This window comes from Trachurus japonicus, chromosome 22 (assembly GCF_045865225.1).
Source record: "Trachurus japonicus isolate A0001 chromosome 22, Traja_1.0".
NCBI classification, from domain to species: Eukaryota; Metazoa; Chordata; class Actinopteri; order Carangiformes; family Carangidae; genus Trachurus; species Trachurus japonicus.
Genome location: NC_140928.1, coordinates 3,754,871 through 3,778,675, shown reverse-complemented (window position 1 = coordinate 3,778,675; position 23,805 = coordinate 3,754,871). Strand labels below are relative to the sequence as shown.

At 40.0% G+C, this 23,805-nt stretch overlaps 3 protein-coding genes and 1 long non-coding RNA gene across 7 annotated transcripts in view; 2 read left to right on the top strand and 2 right to left on the bottom strand.

Annotated features, from left to right (window-relative positions):
* Positions 1 to 5,980, top strand: part of syne2b (spectrin repeat containing, nuclear envelope 2b) — a 199,714-nt gene extending 193,734 nt beyond the window's left edge. Inside the window, exons 127-132 of the mRNA XM_085768285.1 lie at positions 204 to 404; positions 511 to 639; positions 1,436 to 1,627; positions 2,116 to 2,190; positions 2,365 to 2,414; positions 4,699 to 5,980. Coding sequence (XP_085624411.1) covers positions 204 to 404; positions 511 to 639; positions 1,436 to 1,627; positions 2,116 to 2,190; positions 2,365 to 2,414; positions 4,699 to 4,912 — 861 coding nt within the window. The 3' untranslated portion in view covers positions 4,913 to 5,980. The remainder of the gene's footprint in view (positions 1 to 203; positions 405 to 510; positions 640 to 1,435; positions 1,628 to 2,115; positions 2,191 to 2,364; positions 2,415 to 4,698) is intronic.
* Positions 5,981 to 7,697: 1,717 nt separating this feature from the next.
* Positions 7,698 to 23,805, bottom strand: part of LOC146963246 (uncharacterized) — a 268,846-nt gene continuing 252,738 nt past the window's right edge. The window contains exons 1-2 of one of the 2 annotated variants that reach the window (XR_015034782.1): positions 9,126 to 9,441; positions 7,698 to 8,040 (exon numbers count right to left, since the gene is read on the bottom strand). This is a non-coding gene — a long non-coding RNA (uncharacterized LOC146963246). Of the gene's footprint in view, positions 8,041 to 9,125; positions 9,442 to 23,805 lie in introns of those variants that run through there. The other variant, XR_015034783.1, reaches the window with a different exon arrangement.
* esr2b (estrogen receptor 2b) overlaps positions 10,258 to 23,805 on the bottom strand; it is a 61,488-nt gene continuing 47,940 nt past the window's right edge. For all 3 annotated transcript variants that reach the window (XM_085768289.1, XM_085768288.1, XM_085768290.1), the window contains 4 exons: positions 17,452 to 17,585; positions 13,531 to 13,714; positions 12,080 to 12,439; positions 10,258 to 10,733 (listed from right to left, as the gene is read on the bottom strand). In XM_085768289.1, the coding sequence (XP_085624415.1) occupies positions 10,619 to 10,733; positions 12,080 to 12,439; positions 13,531 to 13,714; positions 17,452 to 17,585 (793 nt within the window). In that variant the 3' untranslated portion in view covers positions 10,258 to 10,618. The remainder of the gene's footprint in view (positions 10,734 to 12,079; positions 12,440 to 13,530; positions 13,715 to 17,451; positions 17,586 to 23,805) is intronic.
* On the top strand, positions 21,639 to 23,301 carry LOC146963252 (E3 ubiquitin-protein ligase TRIM39-like). Its single transcript, XM_085768295.1, has one exon. It carries the CDS (start codon positions 21,660 to 21,662, stop codon positions 23,052 to 23,054), a length of 1,395 nt encoding a protein of 464 aa, XP_085624421.1. The 5' UTR covers positions 21,639 to 21,659; the 3' UTR covers positions 23,055 to 23,301.

Here is a 23,805-nt window from a genome sequence, read left to right as displayed (position 1 = left end):
CTCACGGCTCTGCTCCGCCGTTCTAAAAATAGCTTGCACCGACAATTAAAGGTAACAGACCTACTGCTATGACTATAGGGATTATGGCAATGGACCAATATGCCAATATGTTGAACTATCCCTTTAAAACATTAAACATCACTTGTGTGGGTGGAGATGAGCTGACGGTTTGTTCCTTTTCTTCTCCTTCTTCTTCTTTTCAGGAGATGCAGAAGAGCTTCAACAGCTACAAGTGTCTGATGATCTCCGTCAACCTGAGCAGCCGTCACTTCCTGCGCGGCGACAGCGCCGAGCTGCGGGAGCTGCAGGACGCTCTGGGCTCGGCCAACGCCAGCTGGACGGCGGCGTGCGGCGGCGTGGAGAGCTGGGAGACGAGGCTGCACGGCGCTCTGCTGCAGTGTCAGGTCAGACAACGTGTCCTCCTCCGCTCTCCGTCCTCACACACTCTCATCTTCTGTTCTGCGTCCGTTGACCTCTGACCTCTGAGTTGTGTTTGTTTTTTTTCATCAGGAGTTCCACGAGACGCTGCACTCTCTGCTGCTGTGGCTCGCTCAGGCCGAGAACAAGCTGTTCGCCGTCAACGTCAGCGAGCTGCCCGGCTCACGCTGCGTCCTGCTGCAGCACCGGGACGCTCTGATGGTGAGACACACACTACAAAGTCAAAGACAAAGTCAAAAGTCAAAAACTTTATTTGCAATTTGTGCATACACACATAGGAACTTCTGTTTGGTTGTTCTGGAAAAACACTTTAAAAAGGCTCGAACAACCTGTTTGCATTTTTCTATGATAAAGTTGTCATATTTTCCAAGCTTGTAAGAGATTACAGGTGCATCTCAATAAATTAGGATATCCCCAACCAAATATTGAGAGTACTGTATATAGATGGACATACTTTTCAGAAGGACAACATTTCTTTTCTTGCTTTTTTTTAATTGGTCTTTTGTCAAATTCAATTTTTTGAGATACATAATCATTAGAATTAAATAAATAAAGACATGAAATGTTTCATTCTGTGTGTAATGGATCTATGTTATGTGTTAGTTTGACTTTTTGAATTGAATTATTCATATAAATAAACTTTCCCATGAGATATTCTAATGTATTGACGTGCACCTGTATTTCATAGATGAGTCAGAGCCACAGACTGAACATCTTTAACTTCTGGGGCTGAGAGAGGAATAAACTTAGAAACAAACTGGTTAAATGTATAAAATAAGATACAACTGTGGAAAAGGTTTCTCCAAAGCATGAACGGGACAAGGTGTGTTAGTGTTTGGTGTGATAACATGTCAGTCAGACTGTAGCAGCTGAAAAAAGTCCTGTAAATGATTGAGTTGATGCAGATTGATGAGGTTTCAGGTGACGGTGTGTGTCTGTGTGTGTCTGTGTGTGTGTACTGATGCTCTGCTCTGCTCTGCTGTGTCTCCCCCTACAGGAGCTGCAGCAGCAGCTGCGCGGCCGCCAGCGCCAGGTGTCCTCGCTGCAGGACATCTCGTCCCAGCTGCTCCTGGAGACCAGCGGTCAGGACAGCGTGGAGGCCAAGGAGAAGGTCCACGTCATCGGCAACAAGCTGCAGCTGCTGCTGCGCCGCGCGGCCGCCGAGCTCGGCGCGCTGCACGGGAAACTGGTGAGTGATACGTAAACTGCTGCTGGTGATAGGTGAGCTTCAGTAGCGACCAACACAGGTTGATCTGTTCTTATAATAACAATAATCTCAGCTGTTTTCTATGAACGAGTCAAACTTCTCTGCAGCATCAGTTCTTCATATCCACAGTAGAGCTGGATCAATAATATGAAGCAGCTCTGAAACTGAGCTCTGATTAAATATAATTATTTCTAGGAATTTTCCTGAAAGACCATTTGAGTTCTACTTAAAATCTCTAAAGCAAAGTCTCTTATGATCATTAAATGAGCGAGTAATGAACCTTTTTAGGTTTAACAGAGTTTTCAAAGACGAGTTATTGTCATAAACTCAGATGTTGATGATTCAGTGATGAAGGAAATGTAAAACCTCCACTCACCTGGTTCCTCAAAGTAAAAAGGACAAAAGTTAAATGTCAGATCAGGATGATGTAATGATCTTTTTCTTTACTGTTTGTGTCTTTTCTCTCTCAGGAAAGCTGCTCCATCAGCTCTGAGGTCGACTCCATCGGTCTGGGGACAATCAGCTGTCCTCAGCCGCTGCACATGGTACGTTGTACATGTACTTGTACAAATAATTCAGATAGTTTTTAGGTATCTAATGTAAATTATACAAAATCACTCCTGATCCAGTTTTAAGATGTGATCAGTGCAGAAACATCTGTAACACATCTGTTTACTGTTGAATCCAGAGTTTAACACGTGTGTCTCTTGTTTCCTCAGGAGGAAGTTTCTCTTCAGGCAGCTACAGTCGGACAAACGGCAGCTAGAAGGTAAAGTTCACACTTTACACCAAACTCATTTTTATCTAATAATGATTTTATTCATCCAGATTTAGAAAAATCTGCCTCAAACAAACACAAATAAATTTTGTTTGTAGAAACTAATTGTTATTTATTATTATTCTGTAAAATCCACTTCACAACTTCACTTCCACTTTGTCAGAAATGTCAGGATCAGATCACGTGTCAAATAAAAACAAAACTACATCTCTCACATTGAGTGAGACAATTTCTCTTTTTCTAAGAACAGTTTGATACTTTTGAAATTTCACTTATTTGATCTGAGCAAAAACAAAACATTTAAAACTGAAGAATTAACTCTCAACAAGTTTGTTTAATACACACATAAGTATTTATTTTACTTTATATTCATTTTTTTTATCTTATATAATTCTATTCTTACTCTGCTTTTTATTTTAGTAATATTTTTATATCTTGATTGCTTTTCTTACTATTCAGTAAAGCAGAAAAGTTTCCCTCCGGGGATCAATAAAACAAGGTAACACTTTATAATCAGTACACACTATTAAGTATTAATAAATACTGAATTCTTCATTTATAACGCATGAATACTCATTAGCATGTAGTTTATAAACACAGTTAGTGCTTAACCCTAACCCTAACCCAATCAGTAAAACATGTTTAACTGTGTTTATAAACTACATACTAATGAGTATCATGTGTTATAAATGATGAATGAAGTATTTCATGTTTAACTAATGCTTAATAGTGTGTACTTATTATAAAGTGTTACCAGGAAGTACTTCTAATTCTGATTCTGGTAACAAGTTGTGAGTGTTATCAAGTCAACAATAAGTCTTGATCCTAAAATATCAAACTATTGATCTCCAGTGAAGCTTCACCTGATCCATCTTTCAATTTCAATTTTTTCAATTTAACAAGCTTTGTTGGCATGACTGTTAAAGGGATAGTAGCATTTTTTTTAAAGTGGGGTTGTATGATCTACAAATAGCCCCTAAGTACTTTAATTGCAAGACTCCCTGCACTCCTCCCGTTAGCAACGCCAGCCCATAATAGCCCTGCCCAGAGATTTACAACATACAGTGTTGTGAACAGACCCAAAGAAACGGCCTAAAAGAGGTTTTACCTGGACCTAACCAACTGCTGATCGGTGGGTGCTAACCCTGGGTGGAAGGATATGTGAGTTGGTTAGGTGAGGTCTAGAGAGAGGAGAGGAGAAAATTATATTATAGCGAACAATGGAACTGTGTATTTTTTTTCCAGGTAAAACCTCTTTTAGGCCACGAAAATAGGCCGTTTCTTTGGGTCTGTTCACAACACTGTATGTTGTAAATCTCTGGGCAGGGCTATTATGGGCTGGCGTTGCTAACGGGAGAGGGTATGCACGTGACGTCACGGTACTCGGGAGTCGCTCTGGAACGTCCACTGAGCGGCAAAAAGACGAGTGGCAGAGCCGCCAAAGTTCAAAAACGAGCAAGTAACTAAGCGATTTTCTCCGAGCCAACACAAGTCTGACATGTCTAGCTTTGCCAGCATGTAAAGCAGCATGACCTAACAGAGCTGCTAAACATCTTGAGGATACGTCTCACTTTGACCGAGTTACATTCAAGAACCTGTTCTCAATGACGGAAAGTAAATTCACTGGAGCGGTCATTTTTTTCGATCAATCAGCTGTGTTTACAGTTTCAGGTGTCATAGTTCTGATGTTTAGACAGATAAATTAGTCCTCTAACACATCCTACAGTTTGACTGGTCAGAGTTTTTCAGAATAAAAGCAGCGCGCAGGTTTAAGTGTCGGGAGTCACTGTCAGGACGACAGTAACAGCTGTAATCTCGTCCCTCTGCACAGGAACAGTGAGCCTGTCAGTCACTCTGCAGGTGCTGCAGTCACTGTGTTACAGTCAGTGTCCGTGGAGCAGACGGTTGTGTTGAGCTGGTTGTCGATTCCTTTTGACATCAATTTGTTTTCATATAAGATATTTTATCCAGTTTATGAGTCCACCGCTATCCGCCAGCACGTTGAGGGACGCTTGTTTTGCCACTCAGTCCGATCGAACGGGGCGTTGCCGAGGGCAACGTGGCGTAAACGCATACCCTCTATTAGAGTACTTAGGGGCTATATGTAGCTAGATCATACAACCCCACTTTAAAAAAATGCTACTATCCCTTTAATACAATATTGCCAAAGCATTACAACAATGGGATAAGAACACATAATTATACTAATGATGATAATAGTGAATAAACAGTGAAAATATCATCATCTCTCTCTTTCTCTCTCCGTCCGGTCCAGAGAGGAGCGGAGGGACTCCTCCCCCCACCGGCCCGGGTTCTTCTACCGGGTTCTGCGCGCTGCGTTCCCGCTCCACCTGCTCTTCCTGCTGCTGCTGGTTCTGGCCTGTCTGGTGCCGCTGTCCGAGGACGACTACAGCTGCACGCTGTCCAACAACTTTGCGCGCTCCTTCTACCCGATGCTGCGCTACACCAACGGGCCGCCGCCCACGTGAAGCCACGACACAGGAACGAACTGAGAAAAAGAACTGAAACAGAAACAGGCACCTGAACGCCTCGTGTGATTTTGGATTTGGACTCTGTGTATTTAAAAAAACGTATTTATTTGTGGTGCGCCACAGTAAAAGAGAAGAAAAAGCCATATTACTGGTCTGTTTTAAAGTTGTCAAAGTGTGATTATTATTATTATAATTATTTTTTGCCAGTTAACGTCCCCACTGAACATCTTCAACACACGGTGCAAAGACAAAGGTCAAGATTTATTTTGATATCTATATTTTGTACGTTCTGGTGTGAAGTTCTTCTTACCAAAGCATCACGGAGCTCAGAGGCACTCGAGCCATTTTCTACCACCGCAGCTATTTTTACTGACTCTCATAGACGGCAGCCGCTCGTTGTTGTTCCACAGCACGTTTTCTACTGACACCAGCCAACAGACGTTTCGTTTTTGTTTGGTTTAGGTTTTATTCTAAAATCTGTAAATCTGTACGACGTTTTTTATTTTAATTTTCAATGATGGCAGTGACTCTTCTGCAGACATGCCTTTTCTGTAGCGAGCAACACAACTCCCAGATTTTATGACATAATGAACTTTTAATCGTGTTATTAATGAATTTTTTTTGTATATAACGGCAAACGACCGAGAAAGAACTAAGTAAATTATTGCTTTTGTGTACGAATGTGTGTTTGAATGTGGCACTGGAGTCTGTCAACTTATTGAACGCCACAAACAGATAATATAAAACTTGTTTCTATTATATTGTTTGTTTTGTTTTCATAATAATGGCCAGAACAGGAAGTTGAATCTTTATCACTCCACCTTTCTCTACGACTTAAAGCTGCATGAAGTGATGTTTTTTCACCACATCGACATCATTCACATCAAATTTTAACTAACGAAATCATATTTGTACATATACACATCAAAAATATCACTTCATGTAACTTTAGAGATCTGTTTTTGATTTATAATGAACGCAGCAGCAGCAGCACAAACATGTGACACCGCCCTCTGGCTGTTAAATGAGGAACTGCAGCTACAACAACAGGTGTTTAAAGCAGAAGTAAGCGATCCGGTCGTTTTGGCTAATGCTGCATTCCAGGCAGGCTTTTGAAACCGTAAATTACAGCTTCAAGTCACGACTTACGACTTTGTAGCGTTCCAGGCAACCCACTCGTGTTTTTCCGACCTGTTTTACCTGTGAAAGTCACTATAACGGCCACTCGTAACTTCTGACCCGTGAACTCGTACCAGATCGAACTGGTACGACTTCACAGGTCGGAAAAACACGAGTTACGAGTTTCCTTGAACGCACCATAACAGTCCTCGTCCCTACGTCACCACATTCACGGCATCCCTTGGCTGCACACACAGCCCTGCATGCCGTTCTCTCTCCTCATTGGATAAAAACTGTAGGATACGATAAAAGTTTTCTCCTGGGCTCAGAGCAGAGCAGAGTGACTGACAGACCCGTGTTTCGGTCCAAACACTCTATGTAAGTGATTGCTGTCTGAAGATATAACTATTTAAGACTTATATTAACACAAAAATATCGCTTACTTCTGCTTTAACATCAAACAGATTAAAACGAATTGTGTTGTTATTGTTGTATACATGTTTTGGGGTTTTACCTGAAACACTCTGAGCAGTGAACATGAATGTAACGTGATTCTTTGGGCATTGAATGTAGCTTGGTGTACATGCACAATCAAAGATCTTTAAATGTTGCCGACGTACGACGACAACGTTGATGTGAATTTTACTGAGAGGATTTTTGTGTCATTATTTGGTTTTGAATCTCAGTTGTTTGATCTTTAATGTTTGAATCTTTTTTTTGTTTGTTTTTGTACACGACCTCCAGCCTCTGCTCAGAGGAGCCACAGAACAAAAACACAGACAACAGCGACGTGTAAAGTTTGATTTATTTTGTGAACACTTATTTATGGGATGTATAGATTGACAATAAACAGTGTTTGCCATGATTTGTTTCCGTTATGTTTATTGAAGAGACAGAAAACGAGAACTGCTGAGAAAGTTCAACATCTCACTTATGAACGTGCATGTGTGTGTGTGTGGTGCACAAACCAGCAAGAGAAACATTTTCAGCGTTGTTGAGTGTGTGTGTGTGTGTGTGTGTGGTGTCATGCATGTAGAAGCCACAGACACCAGACGGAGCAGAGTGGACGTGTATCTGTCTATTACTAGTGAAGATCCAGAGGTACAATTTCTCCAAAAAAGTTTAAATATTTCTAGAAAAAAGTGGTAAAATTTCAACAACAAAAATACTAAAAGGTTTTTTTTTTAAATTGAGAAAATTTTTTTACAATTTCTCAAAATAATTCTAGAAAAAGTGGTAAGATTTTGCAAACAATTTTAGAAAAAAAATTGGTAAAATTTCTCAGAAAATTATAGAAAAATGTGGCAAAATTTCTCTCTCTCAAAAAAGGGGCAAATAATAATACAAAAAGGGGTAAAAATGTATTGAAAAATAATAATAAAAAGGAAAATTGAGAAAAAACTGGTAAAATTTCTAAAAAAAATTCTAGGAAAAGTGGTAAAATTTCAAAAAAAAAAAAAAGTCAAACAATAATTTAAAAAGTGATCAAATTTCTGAAAAAAAAAGTAAAAAAAATCAACGAAAAAGTGGTAAAATTTCAAGAAAAAGTTGGGGACCCCCTTGAACCAGTGTTTGATCTTTAATGTTTTCTTTTTTCTTTTCTTTTTTTTTGTGCACGACCTACTCGGAGGAACCACAAAACCAAAACACAGACAACAGCAACGTGTAAAGTTTGATTTATTTTGTGAACACTTATTTATGGGATGTATAGATTGACAATAAACAGTGTTTGCCATGATTTGTTTCCGTTATGTTTATTGAAGAGACAGAAAACGAGAACTGCTGAAAAAGTTCAACATCTCACTTATGAACGTGCATGTGTGTGTGTGTGTGGTGCACAAACCAGCAAGAGAAACATTTTCAGCGTTGTTGAGTGTGTGTGTGTGTGGTCATGCATGTAGAAGCCACAGACACCAGACGGAGCAGAGTGAACATGTATCTGTCTACTACTAGTGATGATCCAGGTCTGAGGCTGAGTTCACACTGGCAGAGCAGAGGTGGCACAGCTCACCGCATCTTAATGGTGCGTTCAGGGACAGTTTATCCATCCAATAAACTTGGACGAAACCAAAATATCTCGGGAGTTAACAAGAACACAACAAGCAGAGCAAACGAGCCCAGACAAGAGGCGTTACGTGTGTAAGAAGAAGACAAATCTGTTGAGGACTCGAAGCCAGAAACAACAAAACAAAGAAAAGTTCTGGACCGGAGTTCATCCTCAGCTTTTTCCTCCCGTTGTTTTCACCGGGGAAACGTGTAAATCACAGCAGAGAGAACTGACGACTCTATCATGTTGATGTTTACACCATCATTCAGTCCATTCACAAGCCTCTGTGTACTGTTAAAGCTAAATCAAATATGAAAAGTTCAGATATGGTTTATCTGTGTTTAGACTGGATCTCTGGCAAAGTGAAACACTCAGAGAATCTGACGTCAGCAGATCTGGAAAAGTAAAAGTCCAGTGGTCACAGCCTGATGTTACTGTACAGGCACAGTAACAAACATATCTACACTGGTATACATATACATACATACTAACATATAGACATACATACATAGTAACATACTGTACATTCATACATACTGACAAACATACTTTCCAACATACATATATACATACATACATACATACATACATACATACATACATACATACATACATACAGGCATACAACCTTTCTAATATACAAACATACAACATACATACAAAATAACATACACACACTTACTAACATACATACACATGCATACTAACAAACTCAAAAACATACTAACATACATACATTTTGGCATACATACATACATACTTTCTAACATACTTACATACATTCTAACATGCATACATACATGCATACAGTACATATATAATTTCTAACATACATGCATACTCACATATATTCTAGCATACATACATACTTGCTAATATACACACTAACACATACACTTACAGACATACATACATACTTTCTAACATAAATGCATACATACTCACATATATTCTAGCATACATACATACTTGCTAACAATCATACTAACATATATACTACTTACATACATACTTTCTAACATACATGCATACATACTAACATACGTACATACATACATACATACATACTAACATATATACATACATAGCCATACAAGGGTTTTCCTGCCTGTCTAAGGCTCTGCTCCGTTTAAAAGGTGAAGGAAGCCCGTATGTGGGAATACGTCGCCTCCGAGATGTAGAACGTGTGTTATAGAAGAGAAATACACACGTCAGGACAGTCGCCGACACTGAGCACTGCCTGAAGAGTTTGAAAGTATAAATATGAACGCAGCTCAAATGTTTAGGGTGTTTTTACTGTTCTCAAATGTAAAAATGGGTCACATTGGACTCTCAACATTATTTAAAGGTTAATAAAGTACATACAGTACATACTAAAATACATACATACATACTAACATACAAACTCACACACACATACATGCATACTTACTAACATACAAATATACATAAGTATATGTATGGCATACAAACAAACACATACTATGTACATACATACATGTATTTATCTTCTAATGATCTAATAATGATCAATATGTTTACATGATCTATTTGTGCTGTAATTTGATTCTTTGTGATATGAACCACATTGTTAACATCATTACACACAGAGACGTTGGCAGGTCGACAACAATTACAAAGTAATGTGTAACATGTTAGAACTGCTTTGTAACACTTAAAAGCTTTGAAGCTAAATTGAAGTCGTCAGATCAGAAATCTTTCTGTTCCTTCACAATAAAAGCCCCAGACCTGTGTCACTTCCTGTAGCGTGTGAACTCAGCCTCAGTTTAAACCACATGAACAGAGAAGGACAAACAACTATTTTAATTAACAGTCATTTTGTTAAAAGGCCACAATCTTTGCTGCTTCTCCACCACGGACACTTCAGGTTTGTACAAAGAGAGAGTAGAAAAACACCAACGTACAACGACGACGGCAGCAGAGACGGAGAGAAAGAAGTATTACACCACGGTGCGACAGGTAAAACACTGGTGGAGAGAGAGAGAGAGATAGATAGATAGATAGATAGATAGATAGATAGATAGATAGATAGATAGATAGATAGATAGATAGATAGATAGATAGATAGATAGATAGATAGATAGATAGATAGATAGATAGATAGATAGATAGATAGATAGATAGATAGATAGATAGATAGATAGATAGATGCTGAGTGGACAGCTTGTTCTGGACGTGAAAAAACAAACATACAAATACTGCATCATATCAAAAAAGAGCACAGACGGACTGGCAGAGGTTCCGGACGTCCTCGGGAACTGTAGTGCACATTCACAGGAAATATTTACGCACACAAAATATACAATCGATCAAAAAACATTTTGTTTTTTTGCAATTTTTTTTTTAACAAAGACTAAAAACATCTCAACAAGAGAGAAAAAGCTTTACCTCACAACAGCACTTTGTGTGTTTTTTTTTTTTTTTTTACTTTTTTATGTTTTGTTTGTTTCCTTCCTTGATCTTTGGACGACAGGAAAACGTCCCGGTTTTAAGTTTCAGTCTGTGTTCGAGTCCCGTCATCCTTCCAAGCTGGACTGCATCATGATCCGGTCGGCCATGATGCAGCTGCTGGCGTCCACAGAGGGGTCGTCGTCCCCGGCGTCCAGAGACCACGGCTCTGAGTGGATGTAGCTGTGTGGGAGAGGAAGGTGTCACACAGGAAGTCATTTTTAGTCATTTTCAGTCATTTTTCCTAGTCACATTTTTATTTTCTTTATCTTCTTCTCTCTTTTATTCTCTTTCCTTCATTCCTTTCTTTCTTCCCCACTTATACCCAATCTATTATCTGTCCTTATCAACTTTCTTCTGTCTCAGTGGTGTCGTCTAACGTTTTGTAGTGGGTAAACTGCTTTTTAGGTGGGTAAAGGCAAGGCAAGGCAAGGCAAGGCAATTTTATTTGTATAGCCCGTTTTTACAAACAGTTTGTCTCAAAGGGCTTTACATGGCATCGTAACAACATCCTCTGTCCTTAGACCCTCACATCGACTGAGGAAAAACTCCATGGAAACCCTTTTAACAGGGAAAAATCGGAGAAACCTCAGGGTGAGCAACAGAGGAGGGATCCCTCACCCAGGACGGACAGACGTGCAATAGATGTTGTTACAGACAAGAAAACAGTTTACAGTACTGTTCATACTTGTATCACATAGGCCGGTGGTTCTCAAACATTTTTACATCAAGGACCCCATAATTGACACAAATTAGACCATGGACCCCCATTGGACAAAATTTTGAAGCAAACACCAGAAATACACAAACAACCAATGTACCCTTTTGAAAGATTAAAGAGAAATTTCTGGAAAATAGTGGTACGATTTCTCCAAAAAAGTTGAAACAATTCTAGAAAAAAGTGGTAAGATTTCAAAAAAAATAAACAAAAGTTTAAAGATTTTTAGAAAAATGTGGTAAAACTGGTAAAATTTTGCAAAACATTTTGGAAAAATTTGGTACAATTTCTCAAGAATTCTAGAAAAAGTGGTAAAATTTCCCAAAAAGTTATATAAAAATGTGGTAAAATTTCTCAAAAAAAAAAGGGGGCAAACAATAATCGAAAAGGGGTAAAAATTTATTTAAAAAAAAAGAAGTAAAAAGTAGAAAAGAAAAATTGAGAAGAAACTGGTAAAGTTTCTCAAAAGAATTCTAGGAAAAGTGGTAAAATTTCTCAAAAAATTATAGAAAAATGTGGTAACATTTCTAAAAAAAACAAACAAAAGGGGTAAAATTTCTTTAAAAAAATATTAAAAAGTAGAAAAGAAAAATGAGAAGAAACAGGTAAATTTTCTGAAAAAAATTCTAGGAAAAGTGGTAAAGTTTCAAGAAAACCCTCTCTTTTTCTTTCTGTCCTTCTTTCCCACCATTTCTTCTTTTCTTTCTACCTCACATCTGTTGTTATTTTCTTCCTTGTTTCTTTTCTATTCTCTTCTTTCCCTCCATCCATCTCTATGTTTTTACTTCCTCCTCCTGGTGAATGAACTCACTCGTTGTGGTCCATGTGCTCCACCATCAGGCCCTGAGGAGGAGTCGTGTGCTGCAGCTGCAGAGTCTGCAGGTGTCGGTCCAGGATCGGGTCTTCGGCCTCTCGGTCGTGTGGAGGCACCGCGGCGTGGTCGGCGTGGTCGGCCCGGTGGTCTGAGCCCGGGTCCGGCTGCAGGTGGGGGGTGGGGGGCGGGGGGTACCGGTGCTGGTCTGAGTAGATGTCCGAGGTGGGGGAGGACGAGGTCTGGCTGCTGCTGCTGCTGCTGCTGGACGTGTTGGCGTCCAACATCTCCAGCAGGAGGTCGTAGACCAGAACCACGTTCTTCCTCTTCATGGTGGAGAGGTGGTCCATGCCTTTGTTACTGCAGAGACCACGGACAGTTAACATTTTATTAATTTATATTTTTAACGTCATTAAAGCTCTCAAACTCACTGCAGATTGTGAAAAGTGCATCAAAACTTGTACCATCTCATAACATCAATGATCTACCAAAAATTCTCAAATAAAGGCTGAGTCTCAAATAGACGCCGGTCTCCTGTACTGGACCGGGTCTGGTTAAAGGTTTGAGTAAATAAAAGCAGAGTCTCGGTTCAAAGGGGTCTGTTTCTATTTTGTACGAGTTTTGTACAAGTTTTTGTGAATGTGCAAAACCTCTCAAAGCCCACGATCGCCTGTTTGATCAGTTTCTAAGCTGTTTCATTCATTCGTGCTAGAGTTCTCAACCGGCCTGATACAATAGTTTAAACGCGACCCGGTCCGACCAGCGGGTGTTGGTGCCCCGGACTCATGAGCATTAATTCTCGGCCCCAACGCAGCCAAAAAAAAAGAAGCTTGTGATCCGACCTGACCCGAATTATTTGTATGTTTTCAACCCGAACCCGGCACGTCTGGTTGTGTTATTCGGCCCGTTGAGAACTCTGACTGACAAAGTAAAGAGCTGGAGCCTACGTATATACAGTACGTGTTTATTTAGACAAAGTTTAATCAGTGCTGATTAAACTTCTGGTACTATATAATTGCGAGCTCTAAATGATGCTGCTCTGGATCCAAATCTTTCCTTCTATTCTTACTCTTTTAAACAGTAACAACAGAACCATGTGTTATATTATTTTCCATATTTGAATTGAATTGAATTGATTTTGTTGAGGGATAGCCCCTTGAGATGCAGCATCTCATTTTCGAGGGGGTCCCAAGTACACATACAACATACATACAAACATTTATTCCACAAAACAATAATACAAAACAGACAGTACATAAGATTTGTTCAAAATTAAATAAAAGCCTCTCCCATTTGGACACCTGTCTCAAATAAAAGCCAGGGCTTCTGATTGAGAATCTGCGGTGTCTCTATGTGACTGCACACACACGCACACAGGTCTGTTGGGCTCAGAGTGTAAATGTCTGGTGTCTCTGTGTGTCTGTTTCCTGTCTGTGGTCTGTGGTCTGTACCTGACGTGGCGGATGTGGGACAGCAGCATGGTGAGGTGTCCGAGGCGCAGGGTCTGCTGCTGGGTGGACAGGCCCAGCTTGGAGATGGCCCAGACCAGAGCGTCGATGACCGAGTCCAGCAGACGCAGCAGCTTGTTCCTGCTCTCCAGCTCCTCGGCCGTCTGAGGGGAGCTGCTGCACAGGTCTGACACACACACACACACACACACACACACACACACACACAGACACACAACCAGCAGAGTCCATGGTCACTGTTGTTCTACATGTAGCTACAGGTCAAAGCTCATGAGAAGCTTCTTCACTTTGTCTTGGAAAAGTTCAGTCACAAAAATATGCTTTTGAATAAACAACTTGAGCTCAGCGGTTCCTAAACTGGTCCAGCTCAGATGTTGGCAGCTTCGTATCTGACCGTGTGACGATACGGAGGCTAAATAACGACTTTTAATGATAACGATCAAACTCTCAGGACTGAAATAGAAGCCTGGGAGTTTCTGCTGCCGATTCATAATTTATCAGAGTGAAGAAGTGTATGACATGTTCTGGCTGGCTAAACGTTCTCAGTACTGATGAAATGAGATTTTCAAGATTTTTTTTTACTTAAATTGTGATTTTATTTGAAGATTGAAAATATAATGTTTTATAAAGTTTTTTTAAAGTGATAGTTCACCCAAAATTCTAATTTCAAATACAGGGGGGCTCCGTGCAGCACTGCATGTCCATATGACGGTTGAGAATGGACCTCACTTTTCTTCGTCCAAAAAGACACACCAAAAAACATCCAAATACCTCCATAGTGCTCGTCTGTAATGTCCCTCTTGTATTGAAGCCTATATAAGTCTATATAAGTCTATATATATTTTAAGCTTGTTTGTAGCGGAAGCTCCCCGTCTCAAATCTCATGCGATTTGCACAGACACAGGCAAAGCAGGGAACAGAGACACTGGGAGCTTCCGCTACAAACAAGCTTAAAATATAGACTTATTTAATTTTTTTCTGAACAATTTCTCATGTTGGGGCTTCAATACAAGAGGGACATTACAGACGAGCACTATGGAGGTATTTGGATGTTTTTTGGTGTGTCTTTTTGGACGAAGAAACCGTCATATGGACATGCAGTGCTGCACAGAGCCCTGCTGTAACTCAGAGAAGCCACGGAGGACTCTGAAACTTCTCCCAGCCCTTAGTCCACATGAGGGGGAGTAGGAAATGAGTGAAATTTGAATTTTGGGTGAACTATCCCTTTAACATTTAACTTTTTACCAACACTGGTCCAGTAGTAACCTATAATTACTGTATTATTTATATCTAGTTGTATTATCTATTTATCCATTTGTGTTTTCTGCAAAGCAGTGGATGTATTTTGGCAGATGTGATTTCAAGTTCTGCTATTTCACAGTTAAAATCTTGTGCATGTCAGATTTAATCCTGCAGAAATAAAACCAAATGGTTGTACTGTAAGAGAAGCCAAAACCAAAGAAAGCTGTTGTTTCTGTTTTCAAATAAAATTCAAACCTTCTACAAGTTAAAGTTTCTTCAATTAAAAACCTAATAAATCTCTGGTAAACATCTGGATGTTCGGCTCATCAAAGACACTGATGGACGCTGCAGATGAAACACTGGAAGGTGAAGGGGGAGGATGGGGACAGAGTGGGGGGGGGGGGGGCGTCTGTAAATCAGCCACCACAGATTGGACGTTGTTTCGCCACAACGTCCAAAATCATGAATCTTAAAAGTTTCTCTTTGCTCATTTGACTTTTCAGACTCGATTTCACTTCTTGCACAATTTGTTCTTTTTTTCTTTTTTTTTCCTTTCATCCCCAGCTGCAGCAGAGTCAACAGTCTGTCAGATGACCTGAGTGTGTGTGTGTGTGTGTGTGTGTGTGTTAAACTTTGTTAAACTATGTGAGGACACGCACAGAGGTCTGTAACCTCAGTGAGACCTGTACAGTGGTTCATCTGCTGGGTGTGTGTGTGTGTGTGTGTGTGTGAACTGGGACACAGTGACCGCTCTGGGAGAACATTAAGGGAATAAAAAAAAAACTGCTGTGTAATAAAGTTCATCCTCGCAGGTTGTGTTGAGTGTTTCTGCCGTGGGAGGATCTCACACACTCTGAACCTCGGTGCTGTAAGGCTGCAGCTCTGACCGTTAAGGCCGTTAACTTGTCACGTCGTTTTTTTTATTATTCTGAATCTGGACAATTTCAATAAAAGTTTTAATCAGTAAAAAAAACTTCAGGAACTTAAGGAGAGTTCAGCTGCAACAGAAGATCTGGTTTAATAACATACGGTAGTTTTATTTCACTGAGTCACTGTCATAGGAGCGTGTGTTAGGACCGTTAAAGAAAAGAGGAAGAGCTGGATGACACAGGGGGAGATTTATTCATTTAAAGATGCAAATTTGTGAGAAAAAAATCCAAAATTTGTGTGTTTTTTTTTTCCTATCAAGGAAAAAAACATGTCCATATTTTGCAGAGTTGGAAATTTCCATTCTGCCTGCAGAGTAAGGTCTTATTAAACTTTACGTTTCAGTAAATATATACTGTATGTGTTATACTATTTAAGCCCAAAAATGTTGGTGCCTCTGCTCTTCCAACCTTTAAGTTTCTTTGCTAGATGATAACAAAAAATAGAAGTTTTTTTCTCACATATTTCAGATTTTAAACTTAAACTCAGATATTAGCCTCCTTGTCCAAAGTGCCATCGTTGTCTCAGCATCACTGAGTTGTGACTCTTATGTCCCATATGGTAAAAATATCATTGATCCAAAGTGCTACTAACTAACTAGTCTCATGTACTGTCAAAATAAAAGCCCTGTGGGCGGGGCTTGTTCCATCTTTTTACTAAACCTGGCATCAAACCTTCTTCTCCTCTTTCTGTTTTATCAGAGAGGAGAAAAAGTGTTAAACATCTGATACAGACCGAGGTTCAGCTCTGTGTTCATGTTCCTGAACTTTGTCTGGACAAAACTTTTTTTATTTTTATATATCTGTGAAGATGTCAAGATAATCGTGCTACTAGAACATCAGCAGAATCATATCGACCTCGACGTCACAGAGACTTTCAACAAAGTGTGTTGCGTAAACACAAAATTGTTTTCACAGTATAATATATGAGTGTGTAACCTGATGCTAAATTTAGCGCTTTAACTTTAACACCTCATCCTGACCCAGATGAACTTCAGAGAAAATTTCCCACAAAGAAAGGGTGGTGATGTTTATGTTTATCCCTCATGATCTAGTACAAGGTCCAGGAACCAGGAAGTGACCCGGTGGTGGATCTTGAAAAGCCGGTTCTGATCTTCATCACCTTCACCGCTCACTGTGCCGTTGCCACTCGTCCTCCAACATCTTCACTGAGGCACAAACACTAAAAGCCAAACTAATTTAATACAGAACTTTATAGTTCAGACCTCGGCCCACAGTGAGGAACATCTGAACATGGAGAACTTCTCTGGGGAACATCTGAACCTCGAGAGGAAATTTAACAAACATGTACGTATCTTATGTATATATTTATCTTGTATGAGTGTATATATTTACTTTAATCTTATCTTCATCCTAAACGTAAAACCTAAGGAAACAGAATTTACCTTGAGGATCAATAGAGGTCTGATTCTGACTCTGAAAATCAAAGTTAAGTTCATATTTCAGGACTTCAAAGAGTTTTATTTTGAAAATCCAGTTTTTTCAGCTAATAAAAACAGAAACATATAAGATGTTCAGATCAGTTCTGTTTGTGCTCTGGTCGGATTAGATTTAGTTTTATCATGTGGGTCAGATACAGGTGTCATTGACTCAGTCAGTCTCAGATGATTGTTTCAATAACCACAACAAGAGCAGAGGAACACACTTATCTGAGTTATGTAAGAGTGTAAACACACACAGACACACACACACACACACACACACTGAGACTCACTGGAGTTGAGCAGGATCATGGCCTTCAGACAGACGTACTCTTCCCTCTGAAGCTTCAGCTCACGGAAGCGAGACGTGGCGGCCAGCAGCATGTCGAAGATCTCCATGATGCCCTCCACACACTGACCCTCCTCCCTGCAGCAAGAGACCAGAGACACACAACACTGAGACTGGAACTATGGATAACACACTTCAACCACATAACCCACAACTGAAACTGACAAAAGTAATAATACATTCAAATTTAGCTTGACATTGTAGGTAACTAACGCTTCATAACCCCAAAGCTCTACATCACGTATGTCAAACACGAGGCTGAAGAGAGGAGCAGCAGAGCTCCTCTGTGGAGCTGCAGGTGAACCGACTGGAGAGCACAGTACCGTACTTTTTCTTCTTTCTTTGTTTTTTAGCAGCGCCGTTACTAAGGTGACGCACATGCAGACGTCCCTGTACGTTTGTTGTCTGACCATCTGTCACTAGAGTAGACTGTGTTGCATAACTGGCACAGACTGTCAGTGACTGATATGACTGAAGGCACGAGTGTAAGTCTGCACGTGTCGGTAAGCCCCCAAAAGTTGACGACATAAGGAGCTAATAATATTAATGTATATAATATAATTATCATGTATTAATCAGTCAAAGTTCTTGATATTGGTTAATGGTTAATCATGTGCATCCCTAATTATAAATGACGATGAAAGCTGCAGATAGAGCCATTAGAAATGAATACAACTGTTTTTTTATTTATTTATTTAATGATTAATGTTGTTTTATATGCAATAACTTACAGGCTTTATTAGTTTAAGGTTCAATATGTGCAAAAAGGTCATTTCAATGAGTTCTCAATAAACAACCAGTCCGGTCCTCAACTTATACCAATTTTTAAATTTTGGCCCACGATGTATTTGAGTTTGACACCCCTGCTCTACATGATATTCAGATTTCTGTTGTTTATTTTTAATCTATATTTGTGTCTCTTCTTCTTCTTCTTCTTCTTCTTCTTCTTCTTCTTCTTCTTCTTCTTCTTCTTCTTCTTCTTCTTCTTCTTCTTCTTCTTCTTCTTCTTCTTCTTCTTCTTCTTCTTCTTCTTCTTCTTCTTCTTCTTCTTCTTCTTCTTCTTCTTCTTCTTCTTCTTCCTTCTTCTTCTTCTTCTTCTTCTTCTTCTTCTTCTTCTTCTTCTTCTTCTTCTTCTTCTTCTTCTTCTTCTTCCTCCTTTTTCCAAGGAAGTCATACTTCCCATGGGCGAAAACTCACCAAACTTTGCACAAAGGTTCAGTCCCATGCCAGATTCACTCAACTCCAAGGACATGTGCCCCCCCCTCCTAGGGGGGGCACAATAAGCGTTTAAATTTAAAAACTTTAAAAATTCCTACCAAACCAATGGTAGATGCTACAGTGTTGAAACTTCACCACAATGTAGCCTCAATACTGCTGAAACTTTTGTCCACTTAAACTCATTACAAATTATGAAGTCCATCACTCTGTTTTTTTCAATAACTGTAAAACTTTTAAAATGTATCTCCTCCCACAATTTTTGCTCAATTGACACCAAACTTGCTACAGCGCATCTCCAGACCGTCCTCCACAAAACTTGTTTCTCGGATTTTTGATTAAGCAAAAATTGAGCCTACAGTGCATGAAAACGTTTGACTGTAAACAGTACTGTAAACATATACCATCAAATTCTTGCTAAATACATTTTCAAACTTCCTGAAAAAAAATGACAATATTCTGGAGTCATGGTTGATGAAGTTTAGCAAATATCAGAATTTTAGTTCAAAAACTGAATTTTTGAGAACATTTTGAATTCTGCTCTCATGGGAACAACTGCAGTCAATGTGAAGCAAAACACTTATCATTAAAAACAAATCACCAACATTTCCATGCTGTCAAGATGCAATTTATGTATTATCAGATTTTTGTTTAGATGACTGAATTATTGACATTTTGACCATTTCATCACAACAGCTGCCCGGGCACTGGCTCACCTGAGTGGATAAATGAAGCTACACAGCAGGTTTCACTACCAGCTAATTAGCTCAGTGAGTTAGGAGCTGGTTCTTGGTGTCAGAGATTGTGAGTTCGAGACCCAGCGAGGGTGATGATGATGATGACAGATCAAAATGTCAGATGTCCTCAAGCTATTTTGCTGTCTAAATGCAATTTATGTATTAACAGATTTTTGTTTAGATAACAGAAATCTGCGTTCACAACAGCTGCCCGGGCACTGACTCCCTGAGTCTATTTGAGAAGACACACACCATGTTTCACTTCCAGATAATTAGCTCACTGAGTTAAGCGCTGGTTCTTGGTGTCAGAGGTTGTGAGTTCGAGACCCAGCCAGGGTGATGATGATGATGACAGATCAAAATGTCAAATGTCCTCAACACGAAATACAAGACAATTGTCCTAATGGTGGCATCACAGCAAGCTTCTAAATTTAAAAATTCAAATAGCTTGGACTGGACCATCTGCGAATGCTCCTAATATCTTAGACTCATAGTAGATGTTTGACAAATACATATCATTATTTTACCTCAAAAACTGATTTTTCTTTTTCTGCCTACACGACAGTGAATGGCTTACTCAATTTGTGAAGCCACTGTTGAACTGCCACTTGTCAATTAGCTCAGTGCGATAGACAATGGTCTTTGATTCCCGAGGTTGTGGGTTCAATCCTCGACTGATGCAAATTGGACATTATAAGGACAACTGTCTTGTCTTCCTATTCTCCTGTTTGTTGCTCAGATTGCCTAAATTGCCTAAATTTGCAATTTAGGCAATCTGCCTAAATTTGCCCAAAAGTAGCCCGGACCCGACCCATCGCTGCGCAGCAGCTATAATTATTGATGGTTTTGCAAATTATTATTATTATTATTTTTTTTAACTTTGATGTCAATAAAACCTTTGAATTGACTCAACTTGAACTGAGGGTGAAGGTTTGTGCTGAAGAGAAGAATCTGTCTCTAGTCAGTAGAAAATGTCCAAACTGAGTCAATTGAACTTTATGTCAGATTTAATAAAGTAAACATCATCATATTTAAGGAGCTTCAACCTCTGGATAGGGATACAGATGTGGTGGAAAATGAGTCATGTCTGGTAAATCCAGCAGACAGCGAACGCACCACCACTGTCATAATGGCATTAATGGAAAAGTACAAATGATTATTGATCAGCTTCCTTGGAGGTTGTTAGGGCCCTTTTATATTCACTGTGTCAGAAGGTGGTGAGGGAGAAAACAGGAAAAACTTGAACTGTAATTAAAGTCATCATCAGTGCAACAAAACAAAATCTGCATGAGTTTATAACAGGACATGTTGAAAGAGTTTGTTCACAAACTGAAACTAAACAGAGCTGCTACATCATCCTGCTTAAGTTTCACTTTGACAAAACTCCGCCCCCTCACATGATTCACATTACTCAACCAGGAAACTGCTGCATTTCCTCCTCAGTCCCAGAGACGCAGACTGAAGAAGAGACGATCAGATTCAGCTTCAGACCAAACTAACAACTTCCTGTGAGTGAGTCCAGCTACAACACTGCTGCTTCAACCTGCTGACACTCCACACACTGAAGGTGAGTTTGACTAAAACCTGGACTCAACCTGTTTATGGTTGATAAAGCTACGCCCCCACCTGAGATTGGATTACGTGACCTAATCTGATCTCAGAATCTGTTTCAAGTTTTGAACAACCCATTTTCATGATTTGATCCGATCCATTATCCAAAATCAAATTACATTATTTTTTAACAACTGGGGTCAGGATAGCGGGAAAGGGGATTTCAAAATCTGGATTCATCTTGATTCATGGTCACAAACAGATAAAACAAACCTTCTAAACCAACTGTTTACAGCAATGAATCAAAGGTCAGCAATGAAACTGTTTATGGTTGACAAAGCTCCGCCTCCTCACCTGACTCACTTGAGACAAACCAGGAAACAGTTTGTTCCTCCTCAGTCCCAGAGACGCAGACTGAAGAAGAGACGATCAGATTCAGCTTCAGACCAAACTAACAACTTCCTGTGAGTGAGTCCAGCTACAACACTGCTGCTTTAACCTGCTGACACTCCACACACTGAAGGTGAGTTTGACTAAAACCTGGACTCAGAGTCACAGTAAACTTCAGTCAAGTCAGTAGAGGAGGGAGGGGAGCCATGACTGACTCTACTTCCTGTCTGCTGTGTTTTCAGCTTCACTCACAGACTAAATGGCTTCCAGATTAGAGGAGGATCTCTGCTGTCCGGTCTGTACCGAGGTCTTCAGAGATCCTGTTGTTCTGTCCTGCAGCCACAGCTTCTGTAAAGACTGTCTGAAGAGATGGTGGAAGGAGAAACAAAATCGACCCTGTCCAGTTTGTAAGAGAACTTCAAGAAAAAATCCACCCTGTAACCTTGCGTTGAAGAACCTGTGTGAGAGCTTCTTACAGCAGAGAGAGCAGAGATCTTCAGAGGCTCTCTGCAGTCTGCACTCTGAGAAACTCAAACTCTTCTGTCTGGACCATCAGCAGCCAGTGTGTCTCATCTGCAGAGATTCAAAAAAACACACCAACCACAGAATCAGACCCATCGATGAAGCTGCTTCACAACTCAAGAAGGAACTTGAGGAAACTCTGGAGCCCTTAAAGAAGAAGTTAAAGGGTTTTGAAGAAGTTCAAGTGAAGTTTGGTCAAACAGCAGAACACATTAAGGTCCAGGCCCGACACACAGAGAGGCAGATTAAGGAGCAGTTTAAGAAGCTTCACCAGTTTCTAGAAGAGGAAGAGGAGGACAGGATGGCTGCACTGAGGGGGGAAGAGGAGCAGAAGAGTCAGAGGATGAAGGAGAAGATGGAGGCTCTGAGCAGAGAGATGGCAGCTCTTTCACACACAGTCAGAGCCACAGAGGACGAGCTGAGAGCTGAAGACGTCTCATTCCTGCTCAACTACAAGGCTGCAGTGGAACGAGTCCAGCAGCGCCCCCTGCTGGAGGATCCACAGCTGGACTCAGGAGCTCTGATAGACCAGGCCAAACACCTGGGCAACCTGACCTTCAACATCTGGAACAAGATGAAGGACATGGTCTCCTACAGTCCTGTGGTTCTGGACCCAAACACTGCTGATCCAAGACTCATCCTGTCTGAAGATCTGACCAGTGTGAGACAAGGAGACAAACAGCATCTTCCTGACAATCCAGAGAGGTTTGATTATTACTGCTCTGTCCTGGGGTCTGAGGGTTTTAACTCAGGGACTCACAGCTGGGATGTCGAGGTTGGAGACAATACAGCCTGGGCACTGGGTGTGTTAACAGAGTCTGTGCAGAGGAAAGGAGACAACTTGTGGTCTGGATCATGGAGAATAAGGTTCTTTTTAGGGAAATGCTCAGCATATTCACCATCAGCTCCAGACATTGATCTCCCAGTGCAGAAGAAGTTCCAGAGGATCAGAGTGAATCTGGACTTCAACAGAGGAAAACTGTCGTTCTCTGATCCTGATACTAACACACACATACACACCTTCACACACACTTTCACTGAGAAGATGTTTCCATATGTTGCCACTAGTGATATCCTCCCAGTGAAGCTGTTACCAGTGAAGGTGTCAGTGACAGTGGAGCAGAGCAGTTAGAGATAAAGTGGATGATCATATTTATAATGTTGTTTATCTCTTAAAGGGAAAAGTCAGAGAATTTAACCTGTTAAACTGCACCTGTCCTCCTGCTGTCTCATTATTATAAACACTCTTTATTTCTCTTTGACTTCTCACTGGTTTTTATTCTTTAATTTTGTCATAAATCATGATGGAGTCAAAGTGGAGACGTTGCAGCTATCTCCACAACTGTAAACTCCACATTATTAGTAACTAACGCTCCATAACCCCCCATACTCTCCATGATATTCATACTTCTATTGTTTATTGTTGTTGTTTTTTAAATCTATGTTTGTGTTTTTTTTCTGGAATATTGATTCTTTGATGCAAAAAATAAAGAACTTTTTTTTTTTTTTTAACTTTCATGTCAATAAAGCCTTTGAATTGAATTGACTTGAACTGAGGGTGAAGGTTTGTGCTGAAGAGAAGAATCTGTGTCTAGTCAGTAGAAAATGACCAAACTGAGTCTATTGAACTTTATAGTATCAGATTTAATAATATAAATATCATCATATTTAGGGATACAGATGTGGTGGCAGATGAGACCAAACTTCACCTCAGTCATGTCTGGTTAATCCAGCAGACAGTGAACGCACCACTGTCAAACTGGCATTAAAGGAAAAGCACAAATGATTATTGATCAGGTTCCTTGGAGGTTGTTAGGTCCCTTTTATATTCACTGTGTCAGAAGGTGGTGAGGGAGGAAACAGGAAAAACTTGAACTGTTATT